The 18,683-nt window shown below is 38.4% G+C and overlaps 1 protein-coding gene across 1 annotated transcript in view; it reads left to right on the top strand.

Moving 5' to 3' along the window:
* Positions 1 to 18,683, top strand: part of tenm2b (teneurin transmembrane protein 2b) — an 84,383-nt gene that overhangs the window by 45,732 nt on the left and 19,968 nt on the right. The window contains exons 5-11 of the mRNA XM_084386646.1: positions 6,854 to 7,059; positions 7,740 to 7,935; positions 11,576 to 11,677; positions 15,679 to 15,873; positions 16,228 to 16,428; positions 17,569 to 17,754; positions 18,463 to 18,609. Of these exons, the coding sequence (XP_084242772.1) occupies positions 6,854 to 7,059; positions 7,740 to 7,935; positions 11,576 to 11,677; positions 15,679 to 15,873; positions 16,228 to 16,428; positions 17,569 to 17,754; positions 18,463 to 18,609 (1,233 nt within the window). The remainder of the gene's footprint in view (positions 1 to 6,853; positions 7,060 to 7,739; positions 7,936 to 11,575; positions 11,678 to 15,678; positions 15,874 to 16,227; positions 16,429 to 17,568; positions 17,755 to 18,462; positions 18,610 to 18,683) is intronic.

Genomic DNA, 18,683 nt, shown 5'->3' with positions numbered 1-18,683 from the left:
CTAATAGAAATAATAACAGTGTAATGAAATATAAATCAATTACATCATAAACCATTTTAGCATAATACATTTTTGTTACTGAATATTTTTTCATTAATTGAAATTGTTTTAATATGACCTAACAATAACTATTTAATAAAATATTAACAACAACATTATGGCGTAAGTGCAACCCTACATTTTTTCTAACTGAGTATTTTGTTTCACTAAGAAATATGCCATGTTATAATAGATTTTGTATTGTCTTCAACTGGTCCAACTCTTCTCAGGGCTCCTCCTGCCAGTAACGTGCGGTGAAATCTTGTCATGGGTAGGCTGTGACCTATCAATGTGGCATATATGTTTATATATTCATTCAGTTAATGTAGCAACCCAAGTTCATATCAGGCATCATCACATCGCTGCCTGCATACAGCAAAGTCAGTCATATGTGAGGCTAATGCACAATCAAATCTAATAATCAAATTAATGGACACATCTATCTTATGACTTATACAACAAACAAATGTTTTGTGCGGGACACAGTAACGTTAAGAGAGGGAGGCGGCGCGGTGTCAGCGAACCGACAAGCAGCCTAGTCACTATTGTAGTTTGTATTAATGCCATGGTTCAACAAATAATGTAAAGGTTAAATAATAATTCACTTAGACTTTATAAGATGCAATTGCGACTTTATTTCACACAATTCTGACTTTATATCTTGCAATTCTGACTTTATAACATGTAATTGCGACTTTATTTCACGCAATTCTGACTTTATATCTCGCAATTCTGACTTTATAACACGCAATTGCGACTTTTTTTCACGCAATTCTGAGAAATAATGACAGAATTGCGAGATGTAAACTCGCAATTGTGAGATAAAAAGTCGCAATTATCTTTTAAAATGTTTTATTCTGTGGCGGAAACAAGCTTCCATACCTCCTGGCCTCTTCCTCCCATCCATCCTCCCTGACGCGTTATTGTAGGGCCGGCCCAGCTATCGGTAGGCGTCGGCGGTGCCGCGGTAGCCTACTCCTGAGAAAACGTTTTGGAAAAGACGGGCTATGGACCCAACCAACTCTATAGGAGGGGAGGGGAGAACTCCCTCACATGGTACAACCCATGCAGAGGCTGCGCGCTGCGGTGTCAGAATGCGGAACGTCCGAACGTGTGTAGCCTAATGTAACTAACGTGACAAATGTGAAAAAAGAAAATCCTCGACCGGCCCAAAAGTGAAGCGGCCCACCGGGAATTCTCCCGATTACCCACCCCGGGCCTGTTGACAGCCAACGCTAGGCGCCGCTAGATCGGGAAGCGCGGATTGAGTGAGAGCGAGTGGATCACGTGACATGAAGCAAGCTCGTTCTCTGCCTCAATGTTGATAATTCAAGACAGCATGAGAACTGACTGCGCATGCGCAAACCTACGTAAACTACGTTCTATGGACCAAAGAGGCACTGCTAACCTCTGCCTCAATGGCCATGGCCTTGCATTTCCTACATGAAACAATGGTTTTAGGAGCAAACAATGGCAAAATGAGTATATTATATGTGTATTCCTGAAAATTTTTGTTACAAAAAATTAATATTTGGAATAAAATAAATGCAATTAATAATGTGGTGAATTAATAAAGTTCTTGGAATTAATAAATGTAATGTCAACATTTCCTTTGGTGAGGCACTGCCTACCCTGCCTACCCTGACCGCACGTCCCTGCCTCCTGCAGTTCTATATGTAATGCTAATGCAGTTATTACACGTTAATCTATGTCAGACTGAGGTTTTGTAAGAATAATCTGAGCCCAAACAGGGATTCTTCTTTACTGGTAATTGAGAGAGTACATTAGTGTAAAATTACAGTCTTGTGTGCCTTTTTCTCACAGCGACCTTTGATAAACAGTGTTATTTAGATCTCAATGGACGTTAGTTAATGGTTCAAAGCTCTGGCTAACTAACTCTCAGTGGCTCAGACACAAAGAATCTTGCTGTCTTTTGTCAAATGATTGTCACATCAAATGATTTATCATTATCAGTGTCAACACATTTAGATGATAACGACTGTCGCTGACCTTTAGAGAGTGCCGGTATTGACGTTCTTCACACACAGTACAGCTTCTTCTGTTTTGCTTCTTCTTTTTGAAAAAAAACTCCAAAAACACACTCTAAAAATTGACTCTATACATACAATTCACTACAATGTCCAGCTGAAATAAACACCAGTGGAAGTAAAACACCAACAACTTTTATTTCCATTCACACAAATTATGATTAATGGCACAGATTATCGATTAATACATACTTTCTTTTGCATGGTTTCTTGACATGCAATACTGTTAAAACCTAAACAAATATATTTTACCGACTGCCTCACATAACCAGGGCTGCGTTTCCCGATAACGTTGTCTCTTAGCGCGCTACGAAGACTCTTAAGGTATAACTTAACTAAAGGTATACCATTTCTAGGCGTGTTCCCCGAACCATACCTTAGGAAGCTGCTTAAGATATACCTTCTTATGTGCGACGTTACCAGGCGCTGTCCGTGGTGATGGTGCTGAATCTGTTGATATCGATGGCTCGAGAATCAATTATTCTCTCGTGCAGGGGCTGCTCCACTGCATTATGCGAGAAAGCGGTGTTCTTTATAAAAGAAGCACTTCAGAAATAGTTGAAATTGAATTTATTAGGACTCATGGGATATTATAAAAAAATAATCCAAACTATAATAGCCTAGCCTATATATTTTAAAATTGTATCATATATTGCTGCCATAATAACCATTTCAAATTTGTATGTGCTTTCTTATCTTTCCCATTTGTGTTCGCTGAGGTGGAGTTGCGATGAAATATTGTTCTTGTAAATACTTTCCAGCATTTCAGTAATAAAAGTGTACATCTTACGTACGGTGCTCGGCAGTGATCAAAAAGGATTTAAACAGTGAATTTTTAATCTCTTCTTGTAAACTCAGAGATGTGGATTCAGACAGCAATTAAATTACCACACAACCTGTTTGTCAAAAAACAGTAGGTATCAATTTGGCCAGGGATTTTTACATGGGTTGGGTGAGAAAAAACATTGACATTATGGATTCGGACGGCAATAAAATCACAGACTTACCTCTGTAAATGTTTAAAATACCGTACAAGCCCATGAGAAACAATTAGCGTCCGAATAGGACTTAACTGACAGTAGCCTATGCTTTCACTGGCCTTTGAAAGCGCTCCGTGGACGGCGCCATCTTTTAGAACAACTATTCGCTGTATCGCTGCCATAGTTTGAGCAAACTCCCCACCACAATCATTCCCTTTAAATAGACTATTAAGCCTTTAATGGTTTGCCAGCTGATGTACCTTTGGATAATATAATTAAAAATCTAACAACAATCAGTGTAATGACAATTTTATTCTTTGCATGAAAACACTTGAATTCGCCTAATTGAACACTGTCTGGGTGTATTAAAACTTCAGAATTATATTCGTATAGACCTGCAACAGTGATAAGGTAAAGCCAAGAGTGGTCCAGACCAACCTTTCGAACGTATGACTTACAGAAGGTATACTTATCTAAGAACGTTTTGGGAAACACATATTAACGATAAGGTACTTAAGGTGTAACTTAAGAACGACGTAGCGTTCAGAAGGTTTCAGGAAATGCAGCCCAGCTCTATATGTACAGTATAGCTTTTCTAACATTGTACAAGTCTTGTGAAACACGAGTCACAACGCTCGATAAAATAGCTCAAACACTTGTATAAGCAAGCTAAAATGCCATGGTTTACTCACATTTGCTTTTGTTAACACTATCAGTTATGTTTAGGGTAGGATTTAATGTAGATGGTACATTACTTTCAAATGTGATTGACCTTTTCGGAGAAAATTGAACATGCACCACTTACTGGACTTGCCACTATGAAAATGCAGCAGAACATGCAAGAAGCAACGCAATATCATTTTGCAGAAATGCCACAGGCACGTTTTTCTAATGAGCCTGGGTTGGTAATGGAAGGACTCCTGTCTGATACTGGATGAACATAATCTGGGAGGAAGGACATCAGGTGCAAAAGCTTTAGAGGCATTTGCTTTCTCTCCTGCTCTGTTTTTCTGAAGTGTTTTTTTCACCTTCACTTTGATGGAGAGCTTTCTGGAGAAGGGCTAGCTGTCCTACAGACACACAGACACATGTGTAATGGTGAGCTGTCAGTGGGGGAGAAGTTCGATGCTGGGCTCACACCGTTCTCCAGTTTTAATGTTGTTGTTATGAGGATATACATGTCAGGACCTCAGTGAATCTCTCAACACAAACATCATGTGCCTTTTTGACTTTCTCTTGAAAAGTGCTTCTGATAGCGTCACGGACAAGCTATTTTATGTATGCATATAGCATGAAAGCCAGACAGAGAAAATACAGAAAGCAAGCAAAAGAGGTCAAGACTGAATAGAAAACATCGCTGAACAGGGGTGCGGGAAAATGTTTTAAGTTGGGGGTGCTGTTTTATTCATATAAATTAATAAAATTAATAAATTATTAAATTATTAATATAATATATAAAAAAAATGGGGGGGGGGGGGGGGGGGGGGGGGGGGGGTTAAGAACCCATATTGAGTCTATAAAACACGTCAAAACTCCCATGAAGCACAACAAGTGTACCTGTGAGAACACTCGTTTAACAGCGGGACATTTGACTGCACATCACATTTTTTACATTATTGATACAGCTTTCAATCTTAATGCAACGTTTGAGGACATTTGATACATTTGAGTGAAACAGAATTTTCAATTGGAAAAATATAGGCCATTACTTGATTTCATCCACTGGGAATTGAAGGCTTGAAAATGAACAGACTTTTGCTTTTCTGTTCCAACCCCCTCCAAGGGCCATTTGGAATTCCTAAAGGCAAAAAGGTACTGATAGTGATCAAGGCCTATAGGCCAAGATGTGTGTACATCAAGGGGCTGCTAATTGTCACACATTTAGGATGGTGGGGGAAGCTGCAATCTACTGATTGGTCAGTTTGAATGTCTCACATTTGGGTTTCAGTCACATGGTCAAGGAAGGGATGAAAGAAGGTTGTAACTGTTGCTTCTTTGGCTCTTCTTTGTCTCCTCTTGGGAGCTTTGCTCTTCATATCTACCTGAGCTCTGCCTTCCGTCTCTCTTTCTCTCTACACTTTCTCACTCTCTCTCTCTTTTTCTTAGGTAACATTCTACATACATTCTGGGTACAATTAACTGTTTTATTCAGTTTTATACATCTAATTTATAACTTATTTAAGTGTAACCATAACCAAATACTGTTATTAAACCTTCTCGATTATAACATATGTGCTAACTAGTTTTGATTCAGTATTAACATAGAAGTGCTACCTATTGCAATACTATATCGTCATACCATAGCAACGCTCTCCCACATATTTAGCTCTTATTTCCATCATTGGTATAAGTTGCAGTGGGTGGTAATAGACAAGAAGTCTACTGGTTTATACCATATTGCTGATGATGTTTCTTTAGTCAATCAGCAATCCTGCAGCCTGAACCACTGTTGACCAACCACCCTTACAGAATCAGTTTATTTGTGGGCAGTACATACCGAAATTTGGAGTTCCATATGGACTTACATGGAATGACCCCAGAGGGTTGTGTATGTGGTGATACTGGCTTCCTGAGCACATTCAGCCTTTCTTCAGTCCCTTAAACTCCTCATATACTGATACAATCTGTCATTTTCTCTAGAGATAGCTAATCATTTATTATAGTATGTTATTTAATACATTTATAAGAGTTATTGTAGGTTTATAAAAGGCAGGCTGAGGTGACTGACCTAGTCGCATCCAGACTAAACAAGAAAGTCCATCCAGACCAAGACCTGGGTATACGTGTACATTTGTAAGGGGAAAGGAAAGAGCCTTTTTCATTGGCTCTGATATAGGCAGTTCTGGCTGATTGAGAGCATGAGGAGTGTGAACTTCAGCTCCTCAACAGAAGACTCTTCTCATGCTCCCTCTCCATGGGATTTTCTCTCCCACTTTTTTTTGCTTCCCCACCTATCTCACTTTCTCCATCTCTCTCTCTCTCGCTCTCTGAGTGTATTGCTCTCCTTCAGCACAGAGCTGTTCATCCATGCTCCGTGTTAATGAGGGAGGTTGGTGCAAGCTCCCACTGGTTACAAGAATGGAACGCTTTAACCGACCTGTCACTCAGACCTGACACTGAGTGTACGTGCACATGTTCTCCAGCAAAAAAAAAAGAGAGGCTTGATCCATTTAGGGAAAGAGCCTGCTTGCGCTCGATCAATTCAATTCATCTCTCTCCATAACTCGTTTAAATGCAGCCAGAGGTTTTTGCAGGCAGGGAAACAGATTGTCTCTGCTTATCAGGGCACATCAAGCATCGAGAAAGCCGACTAGACTGACAGCTAACACCAAGCCCACTCATGTTGCGCTGGCCCGTCAGACACAAAAAGAGTGTGTGTATGTTGCTTCTGATACCATCAAGGCCCGTTTGCTGGGTTATTTTCTGATTGGAGTTGCTGCGATCTATCTGCGCTGTCAACATGGCAGCAGTTTTCTCTCTAGAGGACAGAATTAGCAGGTGTAGTGGGAAGGGAAGTGTGCGTGTGTGGCCATTGCTGTCATGCAGAGGTATTATGATCTCAAGGGAAAAGACAGGGTTTGATTTAGGGTTGATGACTTTGGCAGCCCGCACCACACACTCATTAGCGCAGAGCTGCGTCTCTGCAGAATAATATATGTTGATTTTTCTTTGTACAAACTGCAAATATTTTCATACAGAGCTGAGGATATTCCCCATTCTCCCTGTCTTTGAAAGACTTTTTTTTTATCAAACAAATCTTGTTTCTTCTCTTGGGGTCCGTCTCAGGGCCGTGGGTGTTGAAGAACAGCAGTATAAACAGCGGGGAGTTGGAGCTGGGTCAGCGTGTCAGTCAGGATGTTCCTCCAGGCGTCTTCTGGAGGTCTCTGCTTCACCTGCGCCAGCCACACTTCCTCAAGTTCAACATCTCCCTGGGCAAGGACGCACTGTTTGGGGTCTACATGCGGAAAGGCCTGCCTCCTTCACATGCTCAGGTGAGCAAATCGCCTCATGTCTTGTTTCTTCTCTTAAAGGAGCCATGTCCACTTATAATTAAGGTTGAGTATCCAGTTGTTAAATACTAAAACCACGTTCGGTTCAGTTTTTATTAAAAGGTTAGTTCATTTCCCTCCTCCATCCCCATTTCCTCCTCTTGTCAGTCAGTATGACATTCTGATTCCCCCTGAATCAGACTAAAATTCTCTAATTATGTTTTACATTAAAATTAATTAATGATATCTGCAATACATTCATGTTGGTCAATCAGTGGTCCTGACAGAAAGGGTTAACATACTGATCTGACAAAACCCAACCATTGAAAACTGGGATTTGTCACCATTTTGTGGGACAGTGTGTGAGGTAACCGTTTTAGAGCAATGAAATCTGGTTCTCTATAATATTCCTCCTTAAAAAGACAGGTTTTTGTTAATTACCATGAAGAGACCATCTGTGTGGACAGGCTTTTTTTTTTTTTTTTTTGCAATTCTTCATAATGAATTGTATATGATTTCCAAATTATCGCTGCATATTTGTCTGCAGCATTCTTACATGTGTCTTATCACATTTCAGAGTTGTTATCTCCTCTACATTTTTATTTAATTTGACTTTTTTGATTGTAATTACAGTGTTTAGAGAAGATGACGTCCTGTTTTCACCTCTCTCTGTGTCTCTTCAGTATGACTTTATGGAAAGGCTGGATGGAAAGGAGAAGTGGAGCGTTATTGAGTCTCCTCGTGAGCGGCGCAGTATTCAGACCGTTGTTCAGAATGAGGCTATCTTTGTTCAGTATCTGGACCCCGGCACCTGGCACTTGGCCTTCTACAATGACGGCAGAGAGAAAGAGCCAGTCTCATTCAGCACTGTGGCTCTAGGTACACACCTCCAGCTTTTATTTACACACTAAGGGTCAACATTTTCAAAAATTGTGTTGCTTGGTGACCTGCTGTAGGCCTATAGAGGATGTATTTCACTCCAAGCAGTTTACACAGTACACATGATCCACCCTTAACCTCATATTATATTTCAGTTTGAATGTGTGCAGTTGAAGGAGAGCTCCTTTTATTGCTTTCACCAGTGTTGGGCAGTAGCGTCGCTAAGTAGTGGCACTACTAGTTTAACTACATTTCTCAGTAGCGTGGTGGTAGCGTTGCTGTTTTCTGAATTAAATAGCTTTTCAGTAGCGAAGCTCTTTTTATCAAGTAGTGCGGTAAGTGTCCACACAAGCTACATTTTCCCAAGCATTTCTAAAGCTCAAGCTCAAATCAGAAATACAACTGTTGTATCAGTAAGTAACGGTGACTTCTTCGTGTTTCACGGCGGTTGGCAACCAGGGCCATATGATTTCATTCCCGCGATGTGGAAAACACAGATGTGTCTGAAAACCAGTCAGTATCTGGTGTGACCGCCATTTGCCTCATGCAGTGCAACACATCTCCTTCGCATAGAGTTGATCAGATTGTTGATTGTGGCCTGTGGAATGTTGGTCCACTCCTCTTCAATGGCTGTGCGAAGTTGCTGGATATTGGCAGGACCTGGAACATGCTGTCGTATACGCCGATCCAGAGTATCCCAAACATGCTCAATGGGTGACATGTCCGGTGAGTATGCTGGCCATGCAAGAACTGGATGTTTTTAGCTTCCAGGAATTGTATACAGATCCTTGCAACATGGGGCCGTGCTTTATCATACTGCAACATGAGGTGATGGTCGTGGATGAATGGCACAACAATGGGCCTCAGGATCTCGTCACGGTATCTCTGTGCATTCAAAATGCTATCAATAAAATGCACCTGTGTTTGTTGTCCATAACATACGCCTGCCCATACCATAACCCCACCGCCACCATGGGCCACTCGATCCACAACGTTGACATCAGCAAACCGCTCTCCCACACAACGCCCTAAACGCTGTCTGCCATCTGCCCTGTACAGTGAAAACCGGGATTCATCCTTGAAGAGAACACCTTTCCAAAGTGCCAGACACCATCGAATGTGAGCATTTGCCCACTCAAGTCGGTTACGATGACGAACTGCAGTCAGGTCGAGACCCCGATGAGGACGACGAGCATGCAGATGAGCTTCCCTGAGACGGTTTCTGACAGTTTGTGCAGAAATTCTTTGATGCTGTCTAATCAGCATCTTGATATGCCACACCTGTGAGGTGGATGGATGATCTCGGAAAAGGAGAAGTGCTCACTAACACAGATTTAGACAGATTTGTGAACAATATTTGAGAGAAATAGGCCTTTTGTGTACATAGAAAAAGTATTAAATCTTTGAGTTCAGCTCATGAAAAATGGGGGCAAAAACAAAAGTGTTGCGTTTATCATTTTGTTCAGTGTAGTTATATGGTTTTATATAGTTATGGTTTTGTTTTTGTTTTTTTGTCGCCAAACTGGTTTGGAACAGTTGTTGAATTAACAATTGAACTGACAAATTATGCCTGCCCATCTGTTTGACTGACAGTTTTATTGATCACTGAGAGAGCATTGACTTGGAATGAAGTTGGTTCAATATAAAAATGAAATTTTAGTGTATTAGACACGGTTTAATACAATTCAAGATCTTACATAGACTTCATCTGTCTAAACTAAAGCTCTCTAGGATGTTCTCTTCTGTGAACCCAATATGCGATAGATGCAGTCAAACATCAGCATCACTAGGACATATGTTTTGAAAGTGTCCTAATATTCGTAGTTATTGGATTTCAGATTTTCAATTACTGTCGAAGGTGTTGGGAAAACCACTAGATCCAGACCCTGTTATGGCTATTTTTGATGTCAGTAGTGACAATGTGGAGCTGTCTAAAAAAACAGTGTATTGTGCTTGGAGTTGTCATACTCTTCGCACGTAGATTGATTTTGCTCAACTGGAAACAAAAAAAATCCACCTCACTGCTCTGCCCTGATTAGAGATGTTATGCACCACCTTCAACTCGAAAAGATTAGATTTTCCTTAAAAAAGAAGACTAATTTTTATGTAGTATGGAAACCCTTTGTTAATTATTTTAATAAGACAGCAACAATTGAACCAACCCCACTACTACTACTACTACCTCCCTCCAACCTTTTTTTGTCCTCTTCTTTTTTCTCCCCTATATCATTACCCGTGTTAAATTATATTATAAATTGTTTACATAATTAAGAATATTACTGCACACTGTATCCGCAAAGTGAATTTTGTTGGAGTTTTTCTTTGTGCCAATGTAGAAAATTTTATAAAGAGAATGTTAAAAAATATATATATTTTTTTAAATAGCTTAGATGTAGTAAACTACTTTTGCCATATTGCTGTAGCTTAGCTTGCTACATTTCCCAGGGTGGTAGGTTCAGTGTAGTGAAGCTACATTTAATGTAGAGTAACTGCTAGCTTAACTCACTACTTTTTCCAAGTAGATTGCCCAACACTGGTTTTCACTTACATTTCTTAAGGCCATACAGGGAATCGTTGTATTTGTAAAATAAAAGTAAGCACTGAAAAATGTTTGTCCAGGCAGTTTAGTCAATATCCACTATATCCACAAAGGTTGCCATAGTGATGACTTAGCATAAGCACAATGCCAACTTCGAGGCTTTCTTCTACAACAGCTGAGAGGAGCTGTCAGTGAAGGATGGAAAAGTGGAAATTTGACCTCCTGTCTGTCAAATGCAGAACTCCTGAAGCGTATAGGAGGCATTGCTGTATTTTACATATTCATGTACTGTATATATTGTGTTTAAATATTCATGCATAAACTGCTCACTTGTTCACTCTTTCAAAATTCAGAACATAGCAACTGTTGTATGCTTCAATATATGGACAAAGAATGAGTGAAAATGAATAGGAATTGTGTCCCAAATTATCTAAAAAAACAACAACAAAAAACATAAAAAATATAAAAACATTAAAAAATCGTATATTGATCAGATTTACAACCAAATATGAATGTGTTTCGAATTGGGTTTGTAAATATATTTTTTATATATATTTAATACACACTACTGACTAGGTTTTTTTTTTCTTTCTTTTTTTAGAAATCTTTTTTTTTTGTTTTACTGTTTTATTCAGCAAATTGTATTCAGTTTGAGGAGTAACACACACACACACACACACACACACACACACACACACACACACACAATGTGCTCTTGAGGTCTCTTAGATCTGGAGATCAAATGATCACATTCTGTATTAATGTTTGTATGTGACATTCGGTTGATGGCTACTGATGATTTGAAAAGCATAATTTATTTTAGCTTTGCCACAGTCATAGTGTTATATTTCCCATAAGGCTTTGGTGAAATGTGTCACAGTAATTCACACATTGCCACTGAACTGTCAATGACGCTGACTGAAAGTTCACGTTGCACCATGCTGTGTAAAAGTTTATCTCACAAAATGCAAGACAGTTCATAGTGTTATGACTCGCTTTCTTCTGTCAGACAACAGCGTTTAAAAGGTTTTCTACATTCCACTATCCCTCATTAATAACTGAGGGTTGTAAAATGCGTGCGTCTCTTATGTGTCGTCTCAGACTCAGTGGAAGAGTGCCCGCAGAATTGCCATGGCAACGGAGAGTGCATGTCAGGAGCGTGTCATTGCTTCCCAGGGTTCCACGGCACGGACTGCTCCAAAGGTACCGTTTACTGTCACACTGCAGGAGTGTTTACATTAAAAATGGTGTTTCACATTGCAGCATTTGTCAAAATATATTTTTTAGCAGTCTTACAGAAAAGTTGTGTTGTGTAAAAACATTTTGTGCAGTAAATAACACGTCGCTTTCACATTTATAAATGCAAATAAATGATATAGTTTAAGATTTAGTCTTAAAGGAACCGTATGTAAGATTGTGGCCAAAACTGGTACTGCAATCACTTTTTCAAATTACTGTAGAGCGGTGTATCCCCTCCCCCTCCCCCCTGACTCGAGGTTGCCAGTTAGGCTGCAGGAACGTAGGCTGCTACAAGGAGCTTCCAATGGCAAGTGACGAGTCCTACACAGTATGTTTTTTTTTTTTTCGGACTTTGTCACGACGTATTTCGGATTCATAACGAGGTGTTTTAGGTTTCGTAACGTTAGACATTTTTTATCCGACACGTTTGTAGCTGCAGCTGTGGTAACTAGAGCAGAGCTGGCAACCCGGATGCCGAAACACTACTGACTTCGTGATTGGTAGATATGTGAAGGGAGGGGCATCAGGCCAAAACACAACATGACAACATCAACATCAGTTGAGGGCTGCAACTTCACTTTTTAAGTGACAATATCCTGGCCGGACTACTGTTGTCAGTGATATAAGTATTTGAAATGAACATGATTTCTTAATGTCTAGTGAGATATCAGGGCCATTTTATTGTACATTTAAAAGTACATTTCTTACATACGGTTCCTTTAAGATTTTTTCATATTGTGGCATTATTTTTAAAGGGGTCATGAACTGCATTCTTTTTTAATAATGTTTTCTGAGGTCCACTTATAATGTTATCAAGATTATAACATAAACAAATCTATACTGATTTTGACCCTGTTTTTCAAACACTTCATTTTGATGGGTGTGTATGCATTCTAGACTTGGAAGTAAACACCCACTACTTTGATCGGGTAACAGTTTGCGTATAAAAATCATTTTCGGTTTCCCCGCAATTACACATGTGGAATTGTTTTGAAAACTTCTGATGTTGAAAAATATCTTGTTACATAGTTACATAGAAACATTTGCCAACTATGTGAAACATTTATGCGCTCTAAAAACGCTTTATAAGTCTTGGTTGTGGCAAATAAAGCTGAAGTACTAAAGTTGAAGTAGAGTTAGCACAGTTGACAAAGGATGACTTACAGGGTTTCGTGTAAATGGAATTATGAATGAATATACCATTGTTTGTCACACTGTCATTCTTATTGTCTGTTCATCATTTATTATCATTTGCAGTGTTGCGTTTTAAATAAAATGAAACGTGTTGTAATGTCTTACTGATGACAAAACAGAAGATGTCGCTCACTGAAGCTTTTATTCAGGATTTTATACAGTATATGTGATCTGTGCATAAGCTCTTAAAGAGACAGTAGCCTAATAAACATGCTAATGTTAATCAAAGAACAAAAGACAAGTAGAAAATCACTCGCTGCTCTTGACTGAATAACTTTTGTAACTTAAATTGTGAGCATTAATATGTATTTATGTTTTACTATGAAAACTATCCGGTGTTATTTTACATTTAATTACTTTCATATCTGTAGTATTTCTTACCTGAATACTACTGTTTGACCCACCTGTAAAACTTAAAGCCATGTTTATTTAATTTTTCTCTTTATTCTATTGTATTTATTTGTGCTATCATTTGCAATTTTTTTTTAATTTTTATTATTATCTAGTTCAGTTATTCAAATAAAGCATCCCTGTGTAGTGTTTAAGCTATTACAACAAAATTATCACAAAATTATAGATAAAAGATAAAAACAAATAATTTGTACGATGGGATGTATGACAGTTTTCCCTGTGGTATCGAAAATGTCATTGAATATCAATATTTTTCAAGGTATCGTATTAAAGTTAGAAATTCCAGTATCAAAATCAAGCTATATCATTATTGTGTCATTTAAAACTTGGTTGCTATTCAACCTTTAGTTTTATATTACGTTTATTTACCATGACTTAAAAATAACCTTTGTGACCCACTGCATTTATTATTAAGTGAGTTTTTTCTGTGCAATTTGCCATAAGTTGCACAAGTCATATATAAATATGACTTGCTACATGTTTGATTCTGAAGCTGTTTTTCCCAGCAGCAGAATTTTCCCTCGAGCTCAAAATTTGTCATGAGATCGTCAGTGTACATAAGCTCTGGACATTTGTCGAAACGGCTCCATGACACTGTCACATCACGCTGAGATCCAGACGGATGAATTACAACATCCCTGATTAATCCCGTCTCATTTATGCCAAAATGTCTAATGGGTTTGTTGGCATTACTGTGCCAGACAAATCTTTTTGAGTGATGAAGTGCTCTCAGTGGAGGCTTCGTAAAGAGAAATATGTGTGAGCTCACCTGAGGCTATATACGGCTAGTTTATTACTGTCGATGCTGTCTCCTCTGAGTAGCGGGGAGCACTGTTGATATTGGCTTTGAAGCGCTACCTTAATTACACATGGCATAGTCTTTCTTATTACTATATACAGAGAGATCATGCAGCGTTAATGCCGAATAGCGAACCCTGTGACGGAAAAGAGCGAGGCATGATTATTTTCTTCTTTTTCTATATTCATTCACAGGCAAGTTTTCACTGTAAACTTTAAGATTTTCTAATAAGTTTCTGCTCATCTTGAGTATATGCAGGTTAATGTTGGAGAAACTATCAAAGCAAGTGTCCCTTGTTAAGTTACAAGCTACTTTATTTAGTTAAAGTCAGGCTATTTTTTATTTAAATTTTTTTTCTCGAAAAAGTAAAATTAGCTTAACTACAGTGTAACTTTTTAGGTGGAAATACATGGTATGTTTCAGATTATATAATTTGATATTATCAGATTATAAAATTTAATCTCAGCAGTATATTCTGGCACAAAAGCAAAGTTTTTTTTATTCGTTTTTTATCTTGATTAGGGTGACATTAAACTTGAAAAAATAAATGTACTTTTATATTCCAATATAAAATATATACAAAATTCCACAAGAGGTTTGATTCTACACAGGAAATGTATTATTCTTTAATCTGGTTCATATGAACAATTTACTTTTTTAGATTTACTTTTTTTTTGTTTTTTGGAATTTATTAATTAAAAAATCAACAAGGCTTCATTAAATTGATCGCAAAAAGTTACAAAAGATTTCTATTTTAAATATATGCTGTCCTTTTAAACTTTCATCAAAGAATCCTAAAAAACTGCATCATGGTTTTCACACAATACAATTAAGCAGTACAACTCTTTTCAACATTGATAATAATAAGAAATGTTTCTTGAGCACCAAATGAATATTTTTCTGAGAGACTGGAATAATGATCCATCAAACGAATAAATTACATTTTTAAATATATTAAAATAGAAAACAAGCTATTTTACAACAATTTTACAAACAGTTATTTTAAATTGTAGTAATATTTCAGATTATAGTATAATTTAATCTCAGCAGTAAAAACAATGAGGGTTTTTAATGAATGACTTTTGATTGGGGTGACATTAAACTTAAGAGATCAATTTATGTATTTCAATATAAAAATGGAACATTCTGCCAAGGAGTTGATTCTACATAGAGACTGGAATTGATGAATCATTTCTTTTCTTTTCAGTCTTGTTCACCTGAACAAGCCAGTTCACTAAAACATCCACATATATGTCAGGACAGTTCAGGAGGCTTTAAATTATTTATTTATTTATTTATTTATTTATTTATTTATTCATTCTGATTTGGGGATTCACAGCCCTTGACGAACAGTTTGAGGTGTTTTCAAACAGTTCAGTGGATTTGTTTGAATTAACTCTATGCTTCATTTTTCTCTTATCTTATCTTACATTTCATACCTGAACTTCTCTTAATGAAGCTGGTTTTCACTAATTCCTCTCAAACATCCTCGTCTTCTGTCCTTCCCTCACTCCCTCATTTGTTTTCCCTCCTGCATCCTTTGGTTCTGTCTCCATTGCAGTGGCTTGTCCCGTGCTGTGCAGTGGGAACGGGCAGTACAGCAAGGGTGTGTGCATGTGCTACAGCGGCTGGAAGGGGCTGGAGTGTGACGTGCCCCAGAGCCAGTGCGTCGACCCCAGCTGTGGCGGTCACGGGACCTGCGCCCAGGGCAGCTGCACCTGTGAAGCGGGTTACCGTGGCGAGTCCTGCGAGGAAGGTAATGAGCATGTCGACAGTTTCTCATTTTCAAAACTTGTTTCAGCACTCACGGAAAAAAAACTCTTCCTCTGAGAATCTCAGATTTCAAATGTCTGCTATAAAAGCGTGCTGATACAAGCATAGTAAACTTTATTAAAGTGATGAAATCCATTCTATTGATCGGGCTTTTAAGAAATTGGGCAGAAACGGAGTCTCTGAGTGCATGTTCATATGAGCAGCTGGTTTCTGAAAGTGTTGAGATCCCAGAGGTGAGTTTAGGAAGGAGAAGTGAAAGATGAGGAGGAAAGAGAAAAGAAAAAAAGAGAATGAGAGAAAAAAAGCTTTTTCAAACGCTCTGTTTCTTTCTCTGCAGTGGATTGTCTTGACCCCACGTGTTCTGGACATGGCAGCTGCGTGTCCGGTCAGTGCCACTGTAAACCTGGTTGGTCTGGGCCTCTATGTGATGTGTCCAGAGCCCAGTGCCCGGATCAGTGCAACGGCCACGGAGTCTACAGCCCCGACACGGGCCTCTGCAGCTGTGACCCCAACTGGATGGGTCCTGACTGCTCCACGGGTGCGTTCCCATCAGCCATTTCCACCTCCTCACTTGCTCTCTTCTCAAGCTGTGCTGCGATGTATTCCAATCTTTCATTTTCATCATCTGCACTCTCAGGGCGGGGGTTCACTAAGCATGAATTGCGCTCGCTGATAGTGTTGTTTATTTGCACTTACTGCGTGTGCTGTTTTAGCACCAGATTCATATGTAAATAAGACACACCTCAAAAAATTTGTGGACGCAATTCAAACTTGTGTGGATGAGGTGCAATCCAAAAAAGCTTCATAAAATATAATATATATATATATTTTTTTTTAATATTCGGTAAAAGCCATTTACTATAATGCATTATAAAGGTATTCATAATGTACATCATAATGCACTATATATTTTTTTTTATAAAAAATGCATGCCACAACCAGCACAGAAAGTTGAACTAGATTGTGGGTGATTAGTGAATAAAATATTTATTTATAAATAAATAAATTAAATATTTAAAAATATATATTTTTTGTGCTCAAACATGCATATTTACAAATATTTTGTAGGTAAAAATGTAATGCAAAAGTTTGGGGTCGGTACAATTTTTGAAATGTTTATTATTAATTAATTAAAGTCTTTTATGGTGACCAAGGATTTTTCAGGATTTTTTGATGAATAGGTTCAAAAGAACAGCATTTATTTGAAATAGATGTAGCATTATACTATCTAACATAATAATTATAACATAATAATTATCTTTAATGTCACTTTTGGTCAATTTAATGCATCCTTTGCTGAATAAAAGTCATAATTTATTTTAAGAAATCTTACTGACTCAATAATTGCGGTAGTACTCAATAATACAGCTATTTTAGTGTGATATTGACATAAATGGCATTCAGTACAATAATTTGTGTTATTTTTTGGCAATGTTGTTATTTACGTCGCCAAAGCATGTGCAGCTTTGCTGCAGATCATTAAAACAGTGCAAAGCCAAATAGCAATTAATTAAAATAACAGAATAAAACTGCAAATTGCTTACATTTGAAAGAAACAATAATAATTAAATTAATTAAGAAGGAATAAAATAAAGATAAATATACGAGATGAAAAACAAATGTAAAAACAAAATCTCTCTGCCTCTCTCTCTCTCTCTCTCTCTCTCTCTGTCTCCAGAGGTGTGTTCAGCAGATTGTGGGAGTCATGGTGTGTGTGTCGGGGGCGTTTGCCACTGCGAGGAGGGCTGGACAGGCACAAGCTGTGACCAGAGACTGTGTAACCCACAGTGTGTGAAACATGGGACCTGCAGGGATGGCAAGTGCCAGTGTGAACAGGGCTGGAACGGAGAACACTGCTCCATCGGTAAACACACACACACACACACACACACGCACACATGCTCTTATTCTCCTTTGAAGCTTTGAGCTAGTCAAAGGCATTTCCCTTGGTTCTGTGACTTCTTTTTCAAAGACTTTTCAGCCGCTGTTTTGTTGTTTGGTCTTGATTGATTTGCTCATGTTTGCACCAGCGCATGTACATAAACATATTTGTGTATGATTGTGTGTGTTGCCATTGTTTTATAATCACATTCCGAGCAAAGGACAAAGTTTTCACTGTGTGATCCGCATCTATAAGAATATTAAATGACTTGTTGAACTGTGGAGTCCAGCTTGAAGAAGAATACTAACGAATGCCACTTTGGTTGCATGTATTAGTGTGCTTGTTTTCATGCTAATGAGGACAGTTCTCCCTCTCTGCCACCGTTTTCAAATCATTGTTTTCAGACAATTATAACTGATGGATTCTGAGCACACAACACATCTTGACGCTGAATTCACCATCCAGAATGCAGCAGTCAAACCAAAGTCATTCATAATGGTTTCGCTTGGGTTCATTGATTATAGATGTCCATCAGGAGTTTGTCTGACAGTTTGCATGCCGTCGGTATGGTAGTGAGTTTTAAGTGGCGAGTAACATTTCTCCTTGTGTTTCTAATGGGCATCAAACTAAATAATCTCAAATCCAATATAGTCACACAATTGATCAATATCTCTCTCTCTCCTCTTTCAGATGGTTGTCCAGGGCTGTGCAATGGGAATGGGCAATGCATCATGGGTCAGAACAGCTGGCACTGTGAGTGTCACACTGGCTGGAGAGGGCCAGGCTGCAGTGTTGCTATGGAGACCTCCTGCAATGACAATAAGGACAATGAAGGAGGTATGAAATGCATGATGAATGCAGAAATTGTTTCTTTCCCTTTTGGCCTCAATTGCATCATATCTGTCAAGACT

Source organism: Rutilus rutilus (assembly GCF_951802725.1).
Source record: "Rutilus rutilus genome assembly, chromosome: 18".
Classification (NCBI taxonomy): Eukaryota; Metazoa; Chordata; class Actinopteri; order Cypriniformes; family Leuciscidae; genus Rutilus; species Rutilus rutilus.
This window is presented reverse-complemented; position numbering and strand designations above follow the sequence as displayed.